Source organism: Hipposideros armiger, unplaced genomic scaffold (assembly GCF_001890085.2).
Source record: "Hipposideros armiger isolate ML-2016 unplaced genomic scaffold, ASM189008v1 scaffold_27, whole genome shotgun sequence".
NCBI lineage: Eukaryota > Metazoa > Chordata > Mammalia > Chiroptera > Hipposideridae > Hipposideros > Hipposideros armiger.
The window spans coordinates 3,336,863-3,352,258 of NW_017731377.1; the positions used below are offsets into that span (position 1 = coordinate 3,336,863).

Sequence of the window (15,396 nt, forward strand, 5' to 3'; positions counted from 1 at the left end):
TTATTAGTTATTTAAATCTCTATCTGTGCCTAATTTATAAATTAAACCTTATCATAGATATATATGAATAGGAAAAAAACATAGTATATTTAGGGTTCAGCACTATCCATGGTGTTAGGCATCTACTGGGGGTCCTGGAATGTACTCCCCATGGGTAAGGGGGGATCTACTGTGAATTGTAAATCCTTCCTCCATCCTTTGAGATGTATGTGTATCTCCTATAAGTTGGGAGTGTATTTCTCCAGGACCTGAAACCCATTCCTTTGAAATGCAAGCCTCGGGAAGGATAGGGCCCTTGTCTCCCAGTCTGTGGGACGACAGAATCCTAATTTCAATCATTGCCAGCTCACAGGCACAGCTAGACTAATGGCATTTACCAAGGCTTCGTAACTTTTCACTTCCCTAACTCTGTGCAAGCCCCTGGCCATTCCTCCACCCTATTTTCTCATTTTGTGGAAATTTGTAGATCTGTCCTCTTAAAGTGGTCATCTGTGAGAAAAAAAAAGATGGGGAGAGAGAAGCAGAATAGGATGAGAAAGGAAAGGACTGTGGAGGGAAGCAAAGGGGAAAAAAAGTAAAGGAAGACGTAGGAAGGGAAATTGGAACAGGTGTCATAGTCTGTTAAACAAATTGAAGAACTGAAAACAAAACTATACGTCACATTTAAAATGACATACAAAGCTTGCCCTAAATAGTGCGGGGGGAGAAGAAATGGAAAGCTAGGGAGGTGTCACGAAACGAGTGGCGAGCGGACTGAGGTTACTTCCTAGCCTTCCTGGACACTGAACCTGATTAGGTTCAGTGACAATAAAATAAATTCCAACAGTAACCACTGGGTTACCATTGTTGACAGTCCCACCTAGTAAATTTTTCTACTTAATTATGCCTTTATTTTAGATGTGTCTCTTTATTTTCATTATATCTAATTGCATGTAACTGCATAGTATTAGTTCTTTTCATTATGGCTATGAGCAGAAAAGCACTTTGCCAAAAAGAGTGCTGACTTTTGTCATGTTTTCTTTATTCCTCTTTCCAGCTGCCAGTATGTTCAGGGGAAGTTGAGTTCACACACGTTTCTCACTATCAGCTGCATCCCGGTGGCATACATTCTTTGGCACTCCTCCTATGGAGAGGTGGGATCTATGTCCTCCTCTCCCCTTGAAAATGAGTGGGACTTTGTAACTGTTTCAGATCAATAGAGTGCAGTGGAAGTGACATCATGTGACATCTGAGTCTAAGTCATAAAACTTGATGCAGCTTCTGCTTTGCTTTGGGGAATGCTCACTCAATACTTCAGCTGCCATGTATGCAACCCAACTGCCCCAAGGCCACCACGTTAGTAGGAATACCAAATTAATTCCCAAGGAGACCATGAGGAGAGACCTTGAGACTGCAGAAAGAGGTGCCTGGGCAGCCTCCAAGGGATTCAGCATCCCCTCCCCCACTATTCCAGCTCTAGTTACCAAGGGCTGGATGTTGTTTTGAGCGATGTCTGTTTGGGCTGATTTATTTTATGTGCAATAGCAACAGTCCCTCTTCCTTCTCGTTTGCCACTTTCTTCCAAAGTGCTAGGTTCCTGTTCTTCTGACTGGTCTCAAAAAATGAAGTGATTCAGCTGTTGAGACGCAGGAACCAGACACAGGGAATGTGGCTTTTAGAATGCAGTATCTGAACACAGACCCACTGATCACATCATTGTCCCCAATGCGTCTCCTTTGTTGCTGTGTGCAATGAAACCTTAGCCCTCCCTTGCTTAAGAATGGCTGTGTTCTCCCCACATTCACAGTTCAGGACGTTAACAGACAAAAGCAATGCAAAATAGGTCTAATTTAAATTAGTGTGCTTGCAAGGGCCTGGTTTTGGATGCAGAAGAGTTGCCTTTGGGATTCTGCCTCACTGCTTGGTTTTGTCATTGAAAGGACATCACCATCCCTTTAAGCCTCAGTTCTTTCTCTCTAAGCTGGAAACAATACGTCTCATATCTATTTCACCAGGTCATAGAGTGAGCCATATGTGATAGCATATTTGAAAACATTTTGTGAATTGTAAACAACAGTGACCAAGGATAAGAGATTATCAGTATTATCATCATTGATAAGTTTTTAATAATTAGCCTTCTTTAATTTCTTCATCTGCAAGGTGAAACAATATAACACCACCTTCCTCTTATTCTCACCAAAATGTTGCTATAAACATCGGCAAGAATATCTAAAGTCACTCAGATTGGTGTCGGGGGGAGGAGTCGGGTTGGAATATGTTAAGTAAAATACAGAATATCTAGTCAACAAATATACATCGAGTGGCTACTATGTATGTGTATAGGCCCTAAGTTAAATGCTGGGTGTACTGCAATCAAGAAATAGTCCTTGCTCTCAAGGAGATTACATAGCTGGAATGTTATGGCCATTTCAATACAGTTTATTAAGAGGTCTATTTCAATACAGTTTATTAAGTGGTAAAATCAGAGACTAACCAAGGAGGTCTCAGGTTTTATGCGTAACGATGTACCATGGTGGTGAAGAGTACAGTGTCTGTACCCGACAGCTTAGTTCTGAATATTGATTACACCTTTATTGCTGTAAGACTTTGGGAACGTTATTAAGATCACTGTGTCTCAGTTTCCTTACAGATAGAAGAATAACCAACCTCAAAAAATTGTGGAAGGACTCCATGAGCCAATCTATGTAAAGCACTCATCACATGTCTGGAACACAGAGTAAACACTCAAAAGTATGAACTATCATTACATGGTGTTGTGGAGCTTATATAATGTGGAGCCCCTAGTTTGGGGGGAAACCAGGGAAGGCTTTCTAGAGGTAGTGACATCTGAGATGAGATATGAAGGATGATCGGAGTGAGCAGGTCAAGGGAGAAGGTATTGTGAGTGCACTGAATACATACCAGGCAGAAAGAACACTCAGATTCTTTAAAACAGTGCTCTCTCAAACTGTCATCTGCATAAAAATCATCTAGGAATAGTGTTAAAGTGCACATTCTGATCCAGTAGCTCTGGAGTGGAACATTTTTAACCAAGTTCCCAGGAAATGCTGATAATGCTGGTACCTGCTCTACACTTCCACTTGGTAGCAAGGTTCTAACTGGGTGCAAAAATCTCAAGAGGAAACTGCGAGCTATTTAAGAATAACTGACATGAGGGCCGGCCGAGTGGCTCAGTTGGTTAAGAGCTCGCTCAAGAGTGTGAGCTCTGAGCAACAGGGTTGCCAGTTCAATTCCCGGCCCAAGCTGAGCTGCCACTGAGCTGCCAAAAGGTGGCAGGATGGCTCAGCTAAAAAAAAATAAAATAAAATAACTGACATGAAAATTGCAAGGAATGGGGGTTTGCGGGCTGTTATGCTGGGTAGAGAGAGTAGGAGAGATGAGATCTGCAATGATGATCACTGCCTAAGGGGGTAAATCACAAAGGGACTTAAAATTTAAGGGGAAAAAAAGAAATTTAGAACAGTAAAAAGGGCTTTAGCTGCCAAGTGGAAAAATGGGTTGGAGGGGAACCCCACTAGAAGAAAAGGAGGCTAACTGAGAGGCTTTTCTTGTTAAGTAACAGTAGATGAGAAATGATGGTAGCCTGAAGTAGGTGACTTTGGGGATAAAGAAAAGTGGGGGAATTCAAGAGCTATTAAAAGATACAATGGTGATTGACTTTCTTGGGGGAATAAAAGAAATGGAGACCACAAGAAAGATAAGGCATGGGGTTAACAGGTTCATTTGAGCTGTCTACAGTCAACATACAATTACAAAGAACATGGAGAATAGCTACTCATCAATGGCACACATAGGCATGGTCTTCTCCATCTTAGATGCTCCTGCTACTTGTGGCAATGGTTGGCCTGCTTTCTTCAAACTGCCTCGATTTATACTAACTACTCAAGGCCTAGCAGAGAAACACAAAACCAGGAAAGCAAATCTGTACTTCAAAATTTAGCACTTACTCTCTTATTTTGTTTATTAGTTGTGTGGTGTGTGTTGGCGTTCCCAAATTAGCTATTACTCTGAGGGCAAGAGCCTTATCAAATCTATTGTTTCCATTTCCAAGAGTGCTGATGATCAAGTAGGCAATTAATACATGCCAGCTGACTATTTGATAGAATAACATTTGGTGATTATATATCAATGTTACTTATTATCTCATCAAATGATAAAAATAATAAAATTTTGTAAGGTATTGAGTGCTTTACATGCATTACAAATGCTAATATGTTCTTTGGTTTATCAGAATCCTCTGAGACCCTTTTATCCAGGCGGTTTGTATAATAACTTGTTTGACTACAGTTTTGTTGATTTTTAATGGAATGGAAACTTTGCTCATTACTGTCAAACTCTACTGCCATCTGCTGTTCATGTAGTAAGTTAACACATTGTACCCCTTGCCACCCCTATTTACTGCTGAATGTTTGTTTCCTCAGATCTCAAGGGCTTTCCATGGTTTAAGCTTCAACCCAGAGTAGATTCAATTTTCTAATAGTTTCTGGTATTTTGTTATAAGAATGCAGCATGATATTGATAGTTTTCTCTCATGGGTAAAAAGAGTTTGTTTATGCCTTTATGGAATATTGAACATGTTTAAATTTAATGAAACAATGATGTTTCATAGGCTCCTCCCCCCCACACACAGACTAACTAAAAAGAAAAAAGGTAATAAAATTTCTGAAGAATTTTTCCTTACCTCTAGTAGATATCATTAAACTGAACATCTATGTTGGTTATACTCCATTCAGGATATAAATCTTACTCATCGTTCAAAGATCTCCTTTCAAATAAAGCTTCTCCATAAAGCTTTCCCTGACTGATTCTTCATTCTGGAATAAATTCTTCCTTCCACAATTGGTAACTGTTATAATGAACCACATAGTGGAAGGACAACAAGAATTCCAATTAAAAAAATAACTTTATAAGCCATTCCCCCTTTTCTGTTGGGTCCAATTTTTCTTTTGCAGATGACTAAAATAAACTGGACTCTCAGTTGTAATAATCTTTTAAGGTGTTTTTCTAAGAAGTAAACAGTTTAGGAAGGGCAAGGACAGAAGCAGAAACGTGTTGGGTGTTCTGATGAGATCTGAGGCATTAACTGTGTCTTTGCTGCGAAACTTTAGCCAATTTGCTGTGCTACTGTAGATGGTGAGGATTGTTAAGTAGTAACAGTAGACCAGGGCTCCACTTGCATATTTCCCCTCTAATTCTCCATTTTAGAATGAAAACGCCATTTTCAAAGGGGAGGCACCAAGCAAGGAAAACATTATTTGAGTAAGTTTCTGGCATAATTTAGGTATTTGGGAATAGCTCAGTTGGATTGTATTTAATGGGGACGCTTGGTGGTGGTGAGCAATGCCTTGGATTTCACAGATCTAAATTGAAGTCCAGTCTCTGCTACAGCTTGTGTTTTAGCAAGTCAACTCGAGCTTCTTTACAGGATAGGATTAATCACTTCTTCTGTGCATCGTATGTACTTCTGCATAGGTCCGTCTCATAGGTGTTTGGATGCTTTTCCTTTCTTGTTCAAGGTCACAGCACCTTCGTGCGGTGCTCTCTGGGAGTCTGAAGCGTCTCGCCCTCATCACACCTGGCGTCTTCTCTGGGGACACAAATCACTGATTCGATCCCACACTTGCAATGTCGTCACAGCGAATGGGTGAAAACTGCCACAATTTACGGCAGCCCCACGCTCTGAAGAGCCCTTGGAGGGCTTACCATTCAAGCGGAGGGAGGCAAGTCTGGGACCTCTTCTCCTCGTCCCATCTTCGCCGGCCTTTTCTGGTACCAAATATTTGAGCGGTGTCGGGGTACAGCGGCGGGTCTGAAGGTAAAGGAGAGCTTTTTCCTTGTAGGAACACAAATTTTCGACTCTGGCTGTGTTTCCGGAGGCATTCCCATCGGACCGAGGAAAGGACCGACTTCCACCTCTGACTTCCTGTCTTCCGAGTTTCGAGCCGAGCGGCTTCCGCCCGGAGTTGCTCTAGGCCCCGGCTGCGAGCAGCCACTTCCGCCAGGAGTCCCTGGTGGCTGGGGCTTAGAAACTGGCCCTAACGCGGCCTTCTCTTTCTCCCCTCAGCCCGTCCACCCGGGTCTCCAGGTGGCGGCGGCGGCGGCTGCTTGGCCTGCCGCAGGGTGTTGTCTCTGCCTGTGAGGACCGGGAGGTGCGGGAAAGACACCCCAGCCGGGCCGAGCCCCGATCTTCCTGCACCCAGTGACAGTGGCCACAGGCCTCGCCTAGTCCACCCCAGCCTGGGGCGGGGCCCGGCCTCCCCGCCCCGGACCCCGCCCCTCCGGTCGGCCCCGCGCCGGGTCATTCTCTTCTTCAGCCCTGCGGCGGGGTAACCGCCATCCACCTCCTGGACGCAGCAGTCCCCTGGCTCTCCGGCTGCTGGGGAACATGGAGTTTGCGGAGCTGATTAAGACCCCACGGGTGGACAATGTGGTGCTGCACCGGCCTTTCTATCCAGCCGTTGAGGGGACCTTGTGCCTGACTGGCCACCACCTGATCCTGTCCTCCCGGCAGGACAACACGGAGGAGTTGTGGCTTCTCCATTCAAACATCGACGCCATTGACAAGCGGTGAGTGCTCATCCCACCCCGTTCCTCAGGGAACCAGGGGTCCTTAGGAACGGCTGAGGAAACGCGTCCCAATGTTTTCCTTGCCTCCTATCGCCTAACCAGCCGGGAAAGTGAGCCCTCTTTGGCCTAGATTGAGGATTTGAATTTTAGAATGCATAAAACCATCTAAATGAGATACCTGGTTTCTGTTAAACCTGGATGGTAATCTCAGGGTTATCACATGGCAGTGATCACCCTGATTCTCATTTTTGGTACATAACACTATTTGGTGAATTTTCGACGTTTTCTTTTTAAAATTTCTTCTCCTTGTACCATCATATTCATTGAATATTAATTGTCCATCACAGTTCATGAAGTTGTGATTGAATGTGATTTAGGTAAAGTCTTTACTTGCCACCTTGGAGGAAAGAAAACTCAAAAGAACTCAGTATCTAGTATGTAAAGTCCACAAAACCATTTCTTTCTCTGAAAAACGTTCAGTTGGTCATATTTCTCCTTATTTTTTACCTACTGGGTCATCCATTTTATACTTCCCACTGTGGGGTTTCCTCAGTTCTGCTTTTGGAAAGGACAGAGTTGGCACTTAAGCAAAGGAATTTCTTTTGCACCCCAGACTCTGTCTTTCCAAGGTAGTATCTCAGTAAAAAAAGGTTATATTTACATCTGCAGTCAAAATTCCCATTTTCCCAATGACTATGTACTTACTTTAGCCAGGAAAAGGTAGATTATCCAATTGACACTAAAGTATAAGGGAATGACAGTAGCTTTTTTTATTACCTCTCAAGAGAATTTCGATATTAAGAAGGTTCCTAGCGAGGTTTTGCTTTAAAAGAAAATAATTTCTAATGGTAGAATTTGAAGCACTATAGACGAAGTGGTAATAGATTTTTTTTTTTCTAACAGAGGGTTCCTATTAGATTCCCCAAATCGCTTCCTGGGTAACAGTTTTCAGTGGTCTCGCCTTGCCTGCATAATGAAGTCTAAACCCCTTAGTCTGTCATTCATGGCACTCCACGTTCCATCCCTAACCTACCTTTCCCACCTTAGTTCTTGCCATTCCCTTTCATGAACATTTTTTTACTAGCCAGTCCTCACTTTTTACTTTTGCTCACCTATGTCCTGCATTCTCTCATGTCTGTATTATACTGATGTTCTTTCTACCTGGAATGCCTTGCTCCTCCCAAGTTTCTTAAACATTCATTGAATGTTGTTACGTTACAGATATTTTGTGAGGTATTAAGGACACCAAGATGAGTAAAATATAGCTCTTTTAGGAGTTTATAGGCTATCATCCAACAGTTACCAATCTACCACTATTCAGTTTAACCGTTTGAACGGCCACCTTTTTCACATATGCCAGTATTAATCCCACAACTAGAAGTAATTCCCCTCACCTTGAAATCCTATAGCTCTGTAATTATACCTCTTTCATAAGTGTACATTACAATTTGTATTTGGATAGTTACATATATGTTAGCTCCTTGAAGCCAAGACTCATATTTGGTTAATTTTTATCTCCTAAAAAACTCCTAACTGTGGCTTGGGCAGATAGGCACATAGGAAATAAAAGAAGAATTGACCACTGAATGGTCAGTGGTGCCATAGAATACAAATTAGAGTTTCTCCGTGCCATCAACTCTCTTTCTTTTTTACCTCTATTTATGGTTGCTTTTCACTCTTTTCATTTCATCATATTTACCTAGCATTTACTACATGCTGGGCCTGGTAGGGTTTAAGGAAGTATATAAGACATGCACCTTTTAATCTGTTAGAGGATAAATGACAAACTGTACGCACATTTATCTTTTTCCTAAGAAACAGAACAATGTATTGGAAAGAGCATGAGCTGGGTGGACAGATCAGAGGTTAATTGTTGCTTTCAAGAAATATTTACTGCTATGTATCTTCTAAGTACTGAGCACTGTTGGGGCTCTGCAGATGCAGTATTGTATAGGATGGATGAGGAGTTTATGTATTAGTGGTGAAGATGGACACTCAGATAAATCAACAAATATATAACAATGTCAGGTCATAAGTGCCAGAAAGGAAAATAATGGCAGATGGAAGGATAGAGAATGCCAAGAGGCAGTGTATTTAGAAAGAATTTCAGACAAGACAAATGACATTTGAATGAATGACATCTGAATGAAGGGAGAAAGCTAGTAAAGTGACTATCAAAGGAGACAGTATTTCAGCCAGGGAACAGCGAATGCAAAGACGTGAAACAAACACGCCTGGCATGTACAAGGAAGAACAGAGGCCAGTGTGAGCAAGGGATGGAGGCTAGCGGGACAGCAGAAACTGTGGTTGGAGGGACAAACTGGGGTCTGATCATGTAGCGCCTCATATGCCATTGTGATGGTGTTCATGGGAAGCCCTTGAAGAGTTGAAAGCAAGGAAGTAGCAGTTGATGGACTTTTTAGATGATTCTGGCCGCTGACGGAAAATGGATTGTAAAGGGTCAAGAGTAGATGCAGCAGGCCCGGTTAGGAGACTATTGAGTATAGTTGGGGTAAAAGGTGATGATGATGACTTAGAGTGGAAGCAGTAGCAGTACGGTCAGAAGCAGTCAGATTTAGGATGTAGTTTGAAGGCTGGGCTGCCATGCCTTGTTTGTGAATTGTAAGTGGGTTGTGAGATGAAGAGCAGTATTCAGCACGCCTCTTTCAGTTCTGCCTCTTATTAGACAGGTGCCCTTGGACAAGCTACTCACCCTCTGTGAACTAAGTTCTGTCACATAAAAGGAAGACAAGCCCTCTTATATGGAGTAGTAACTTATATTTGAATAATGCTTTACGAGCTTGTAAAATACTTTCATGTGCACTGCATACATAATTTTATTTGATCCTTTCAGTAAACTAGGTTGTATACACGTTTTACAATTATACTTTTTTTTCTTTTTATGGACCTCAGACGTAGAAAGTTGAGTTAATCCTACAGTTGATGACTCATCATTTCCATGATTGATTCATTACAAGGTTTTCTTGATTTTTTTTTTTTAATTTTAATCTTCTTCAGCCCTTAATTTTCACTCCCATTTTCCACCTCATCCTCAATCCCTATAGGTAACTACATTAGGTGTTGCTGTCTCTCCTTGGATATATGTATATTCCTATAAAATATATAGCACTGTTGTCTGTGGGTGTGTGCACACATGCATGTGTGGGTTTAATTTACCTGAGTAGGATTATGTTGTAGATCTTGTTCTATTTCTCAACATTTCAACTCAGTACTCTGTTTCAGGGTCTTTTCATTCTGTTGTATGTACATCCATTTCACTGCTTCTGACTGCAGCATAGGATTCCAAAATGTCTACGCCATTTTACTTATCTGACCCTTTAGAAAACTCCAACTCCCAGTTATGACAAACAACTCTGATAAACATACTCATTCGGTTCCCATTACAGTCTTGTGCGAGAGTTTGCCCACACTGTGTCCAGGATGGCACTGAGCCAGAATGTAGACTATTCTACTTTGCCCTCCCACCATCGTCACTATTTCCACCACATTCTTAACAAACATTTCGTATTACTGTCTTCCTAATTTTTGCCTGTCTGATGATTGTGAAGTAGTATTTCTTTGTTTTAATTTGTATTTCTCTAATTACTGGTGAGTGTAAGTATTTCTTTATAGACTTGTTAGCAATTTCAGTTACATTTTTTTTTCCTTTTTGTGAATGTCCTGTGAACTTCCTTGGCCCACTTTTTAAAACTGGGTTTGTTGTCTTTCTCGTGTTGATTTGTACCAATTCCTTGTATACGCTCTAGATATTAATTCTTCACTTAGACATTACAAATGTCTTCACCTAGTCTCTCACCTATTTGAGAACTTTCCTACGGCATCCTTTGTTGAACAGGAGTCCTTAACTTTAATGCAAAATACGTTAATTTTTTACTTATGTTTTGTGGTTTTTAACTCTTATTTTAGAAGTCCTTCCTTATCCCAAGATCACTATCTTTCGATATTCTCTTACATTTATATTAGCTTTATAGTTTTAGCCTTCATTTTTAGGTCTTTAATTGTTTGGATTGTACCTTTGAGTGATAAGAACCCAACTTCGTTTTTCTCCATGTAGCAAGTCTATTTTACTAAACCATCTAACAACCCATCTTTGACTGGTTTATTATTTATCAAATGGATTTATATAATATATCTATATATAATATATACAACTTTTGCTGTGTCCTGTAAGTTTTGTAATGTTGTGGCTTTGTTTTCATTTGTCTCTAAGTATTTTCTAACTTCCCTTGTGATTTCTTCTTTGATCCATTGGTTGTTTAAAAGTGTTTTTTTAATCTTCACAATTTTGTGAATTTTCCAATTTTCCTTTTTTTATTGATTTCTAACTTCATCCCATGTAGTCAGAGAAGATACAGGCAAACCTTGTTTTTTTTGCACTTTACAGTTGTTGCATTTTTTTACAAATCGAAGTCAAGGCCCTCCGCTAACAAAAACATTACAACTCGCTTTATTGCAATACTTGCTTTATTATGGTGATCTGGAACCAAAACTGCAGTGTCTCCAAAGTGTGCCTGTACTTGCTTTATTACCATGGTCTGGAACCGAATCTGTGATATCTCTGAGGTATGCCTGTACCTTGTATGATACCTATCTTTTTAAATCTATTGAGACTTGAGTTGAGGCCTAACATATGATCTATCCTAGAAAATGTCCCATGGGCACTTAAGAAGAATGTGTGTTTTGTTGTTGGGTAGCATGTGTATGTCTATGTATTTCATATGGTGTTCTTTAAGTCCTCTATTTCCTTACTTATCTTTCTGTCTGGTTCTACGCATTATTATGAGTGGGATATTGAAGTCTCCAACTATTATTTTAGACTATTTCTCCCTTCAGCTCTCAGTTTTTGCTTCATATATTTTGATTGTCATTAGGTGTATAAATGTTTATAACTGTTATATCTTCTTGCTGTGTTAAACCTTTTATTAATATATAATGTCCTTCTATGTCTCTTGTAATCGTTTTTTTATCTAAAGGCTATTTTGTCTGATATTAGTATAGCTTCCCCTGCTGTCTTTTGATTATTATTTGCATGGAACATCTTCTTCTACCCTTTCACCTTCAACCTGTTTGTGTCTTTGGGTCTCAACTGAGTCCCTTATAATGCAGCATATAGTTGGATCATGTGTTCTTACCCATTCTGCCAATCTCTGTCTTTTGATTGTAGAGTTTAAGCCATGTACATTTAAAGTGCTTATAACAGGTCCTCAAATATCATTTTGTTCAACATTTTGTTATAACATTGATTAGATAGATGCCTTAGGAACTTAACTCTTGTTTATATCAATTAGCCTATGGTAAAATTGGTTTCATTACACATCATTTCACTTAAAGTCATAGAACCTATCGATGACTTTAAGTGGGGACTTACTGTATTGATAAGGAGGGACTTCTGTTATTGTATTATTTGTTTTCTTGCCTTACAGCTTTTTTGTCCCTCATTTCCTGAATTACTGTCTTCTTTTGTATATAGCTGATTTTTTGTAGAGAAATGTTTAAATTCCTTTGTCATTTACTTTTGGGTATAGTCTACAGCTATTATCTTTGTGATTACAATGGGGATTCCATTTAACGTAAAGTTTTAACATTCTAATGTGAATTTATACCAGCTTAACTTCAATAATATACAAAAACTCTGCTCCTTTACAGCTCTGTCCCCATCCTTTCCATTGGTAATGTCACAGAATTACATCTTTATATATTTTGTGCCCCCAACATAAACTAATAATTCTTGTAATGCATTAGTCTCTTAACTATGTAGAAAACAAAATTTGGAGTTACCAACCAAAGTTACAGTAATATAGGAATATTAGCTTTTATACTAGTAATTGTATTTTACTCTTTAAGTGTATTAACCTGTTAAATCATGTAGAAAACAAAAAATGCAGTTATAAACTACTGTTATAGTAATACTAACTTTTATTTAAAAATCACAACTAAGGTAAAATTAATTTTGTACAAAATTTGTAAACTTACTGATACAAAATTTATGATTAGATATGGTATTGATTTAGAATAGATATTGCAAGTTATATCTTGCAATAGTTACATTTAAAGACCGAAAAATAGTTACATTTAAAATCAGCTGCTGCAAGCTTGGCAGTAAGTAAAATCTCAAATGAACCGTTTCCCTATGCTTCAGAAATATCTCTATACAAATAATACATTATAGATCGTTTTTTGCTATTCTTTGAAGGCCCCAAATAATCTCTGTTAAATGAGTTAGCCTGTATTTTAAATAATTTATGGCTCACATTTTTATGATGCAGGCTTTACTCTTCCTTAATCAGACTAATTGGGGAGAAGCTGAATATAGATGGTGATTATAATTACATTCTCTTTTCAAAGAAATAACCATATGCCTAACATTAGAAATATATATGCATATGTTCCTAAGTATAATTTATAATTTTTTACAGATTTGTGGGACCACTGGGTACCATCATCATAAAATGTAAAGATTTTCGAATAATTCAGTTGGATATTCCTGGAATGGAGGAATGTTTGAATATAGCCAGTTCCATTGAGGTAAGTGTTTTGAAAGCAAAATTTGATGAAAATAAACAGTAATAAAAAAGAGCCTTATATTCTGACTCAGTATAGCTCGTATGTTTCTTTGTTAGCTATTTAGTCATGTTCTGTGACTCAAATATTGAAGGCTGATAGGAAAAGCCTCACCCTGATTCATTATTATAGGAATGTAATAGGATTTTACAGACATGTAGCTGTATTAAGTATTACTTATTCTTCCAGGTTCATCCATATTGTAGCATGTGACAGGATACCCTTCCCTTTTTGGGATAAATAATATTCCACTGTATATGTATATATGGTAAGACTTATTTTTTTTTAAGTTATTTCTTTTATAAAGTAAGTAAATATCACCAATGATTGTAATCTTTTGTTTTTAGTAAATCTGAATTTTCACATATCAGGTTTGCTTAAGACAAGATGTATTTGTTTTATATTTGTAGAAACAATATTGAGTATCTGTTCAGATTATAAATAATAGAAATCTTACTTGGATAATTTAATTTTTTTTTTAATTTTTTTTTTTTAGCTGAGCCATCCTGCCACCTGTTGGCAGCTCAGCGGCAGCTCAGCTCCGGCTGGACTCGAACTGCTGTTGCTCAGAGCTCAAACCTTTGAGCGAGCTCTTAACCAACTGAGCCACTCAGCCTGCCCAGGATAATTTAATATTTAAATTGAAGAGCTCACACTATTTTTTTCCCCATTCTAATCAACTATTTTGGTATACACTCAATTTTAAATTGCCTTATTTTAAATCACTGCCTCTAAATTACAGCAATTAACTTTATGTTTACAGTATTTTCTAGATAATTATAGAGATACTGTTTTGTTTTGTTTTGTTTTGTTTCTGTCTTTGAGTGACTAATCTGGGTTTTGTGTCCAAAATAAATGTTATTGGCTTAATTATTAAAAGGGGGGCAGAAAGGCTTAAAAATCTGTAAGTAGGATTTTGTTTGGTTTTAAACAAGAATAGAGAAATAAAGGAACAACTGTTGTGGTACAGAGAAAATTGGCATACAAGATTTTTTTCTTTCTGCCTTTGCTGAATTTTACTTAAGGAAGTGAGAAGATGAGCTAAACTGTTTGTCTTACATATCTGTCATTTGGAAGTAACACTGTAATGTTGATTTGGCTGAATTTGCTACCATGAGTGAGAAGTGCAAGTGCCTTCTAGTCTGTTAAATTGAAATACTATCCTGCTAATGTGGGCAGGGAAATGCTACTGACCCACTTCAGTTAGCATGTGTTTTTTTTCATTTGTGGGATTGGATTTTCACTGACCTGTCTACATTTTTCTTCTTGTCCCTTTTACAACTTGTAAGGGAACTGGTTGGTGGATGTTAGTGAAATTGCCCATAGTGAAGCATAGAGGTGAAAAAATAGGGCAAAGCATATTACTCCACTTTCTGATTGCATCTACTTAGCTTTGTTGGCATCAGACATGAGTCAATTGTTTACTTAGCTGTAGATATTATCTAAAGCTCTTTAGAAACTGACTGATTATGTAGCTCTTATGGCTGAAAAGAAGCTGTATATTATGAGCCATTCTCATAATTTGACTTCAGAAAGCGAATGCTTTCCTGATGGTTTTTACAGCTCAGTACATACACATAGTGAACTTGACCTCTAGCCTTTTTCTGGCATCCAATTCCCACCCCCACCCCCCACCCCCCATATATCTTGACATAATTTGGGAGTAAAATTCTTGTATAGCATAGTTGAGCTATTTTTTGTAATTAAGAGTTTGTATACCCAAATATATTCTGCTGCCACAAATAGAATTCCATTGGAAGAATAACTGGCAAGGGCTCAGTTTCCTAAATTGTAGCAAGAAGTCTGATGAAGCTTTTCTCTCTATAGTTCAACTGCTTCTGGGGTTGAAATGTTTTCAGTTCTTGCAGCAGTAATGTGTTTACAGGAAAAATCCTATCTCTAGTGACATAACATGTAATCATGAGAAGTTAAAGCATGAGTGCTACTCCTGTCAGAGTGAATGCTGACTTGCATTTAAAACAATGGTTATACCAGCCGCAATGGAAAACAGTATGGAGATGCCTCAAGAAAGTAAAAATAGAATTACCATATCATTCAGCACTTCCACTTCTGGGTATATCTCCAAAGGAAACAAACCCGTTATCTCAAAGAGATGTCTGTACTCCCATGTTCACTGCAGCGTTATTCACAATAGCCAAGGTATGGAAACAATCTAAGTGTCGACAGATGAATGGATAAAGAAAATGTGATGTGTGTGTGTGTGTGTGTGTGTGTGTGTGTGTGTTT

General features: G+C 38.9%; 1 protein-coding gene across 1 annotated transcript in view; it reads left to right on the forward strand.

Annotated features, from left to right (window-relative positions):
* The first annotated feature begins 4,910 nt into the window (after positions 1–4,910).
* The window catches only part of MTMR9 (myotubularin related protein 9), a 41,621-nt gene continuing 31,135 nt past the window's right edge, over positions 4,911–15,396 (forward strand). Inside the window, exons 1-2 of the mRNA XM_019636188.1 lie at positions 4,911–6,567; positions 13,005–13,113. Coding sequence (XP_019491733.1) covers positions 6,386–6,567; positions 13,005–13,113 — 291 coding nt within the window. The 5' untranslated portion in view covers positions 4,911–6,385. The remainder of the gene's footprint in view (positions 6,568–13,004; positions 13,114–15,396) is intronic.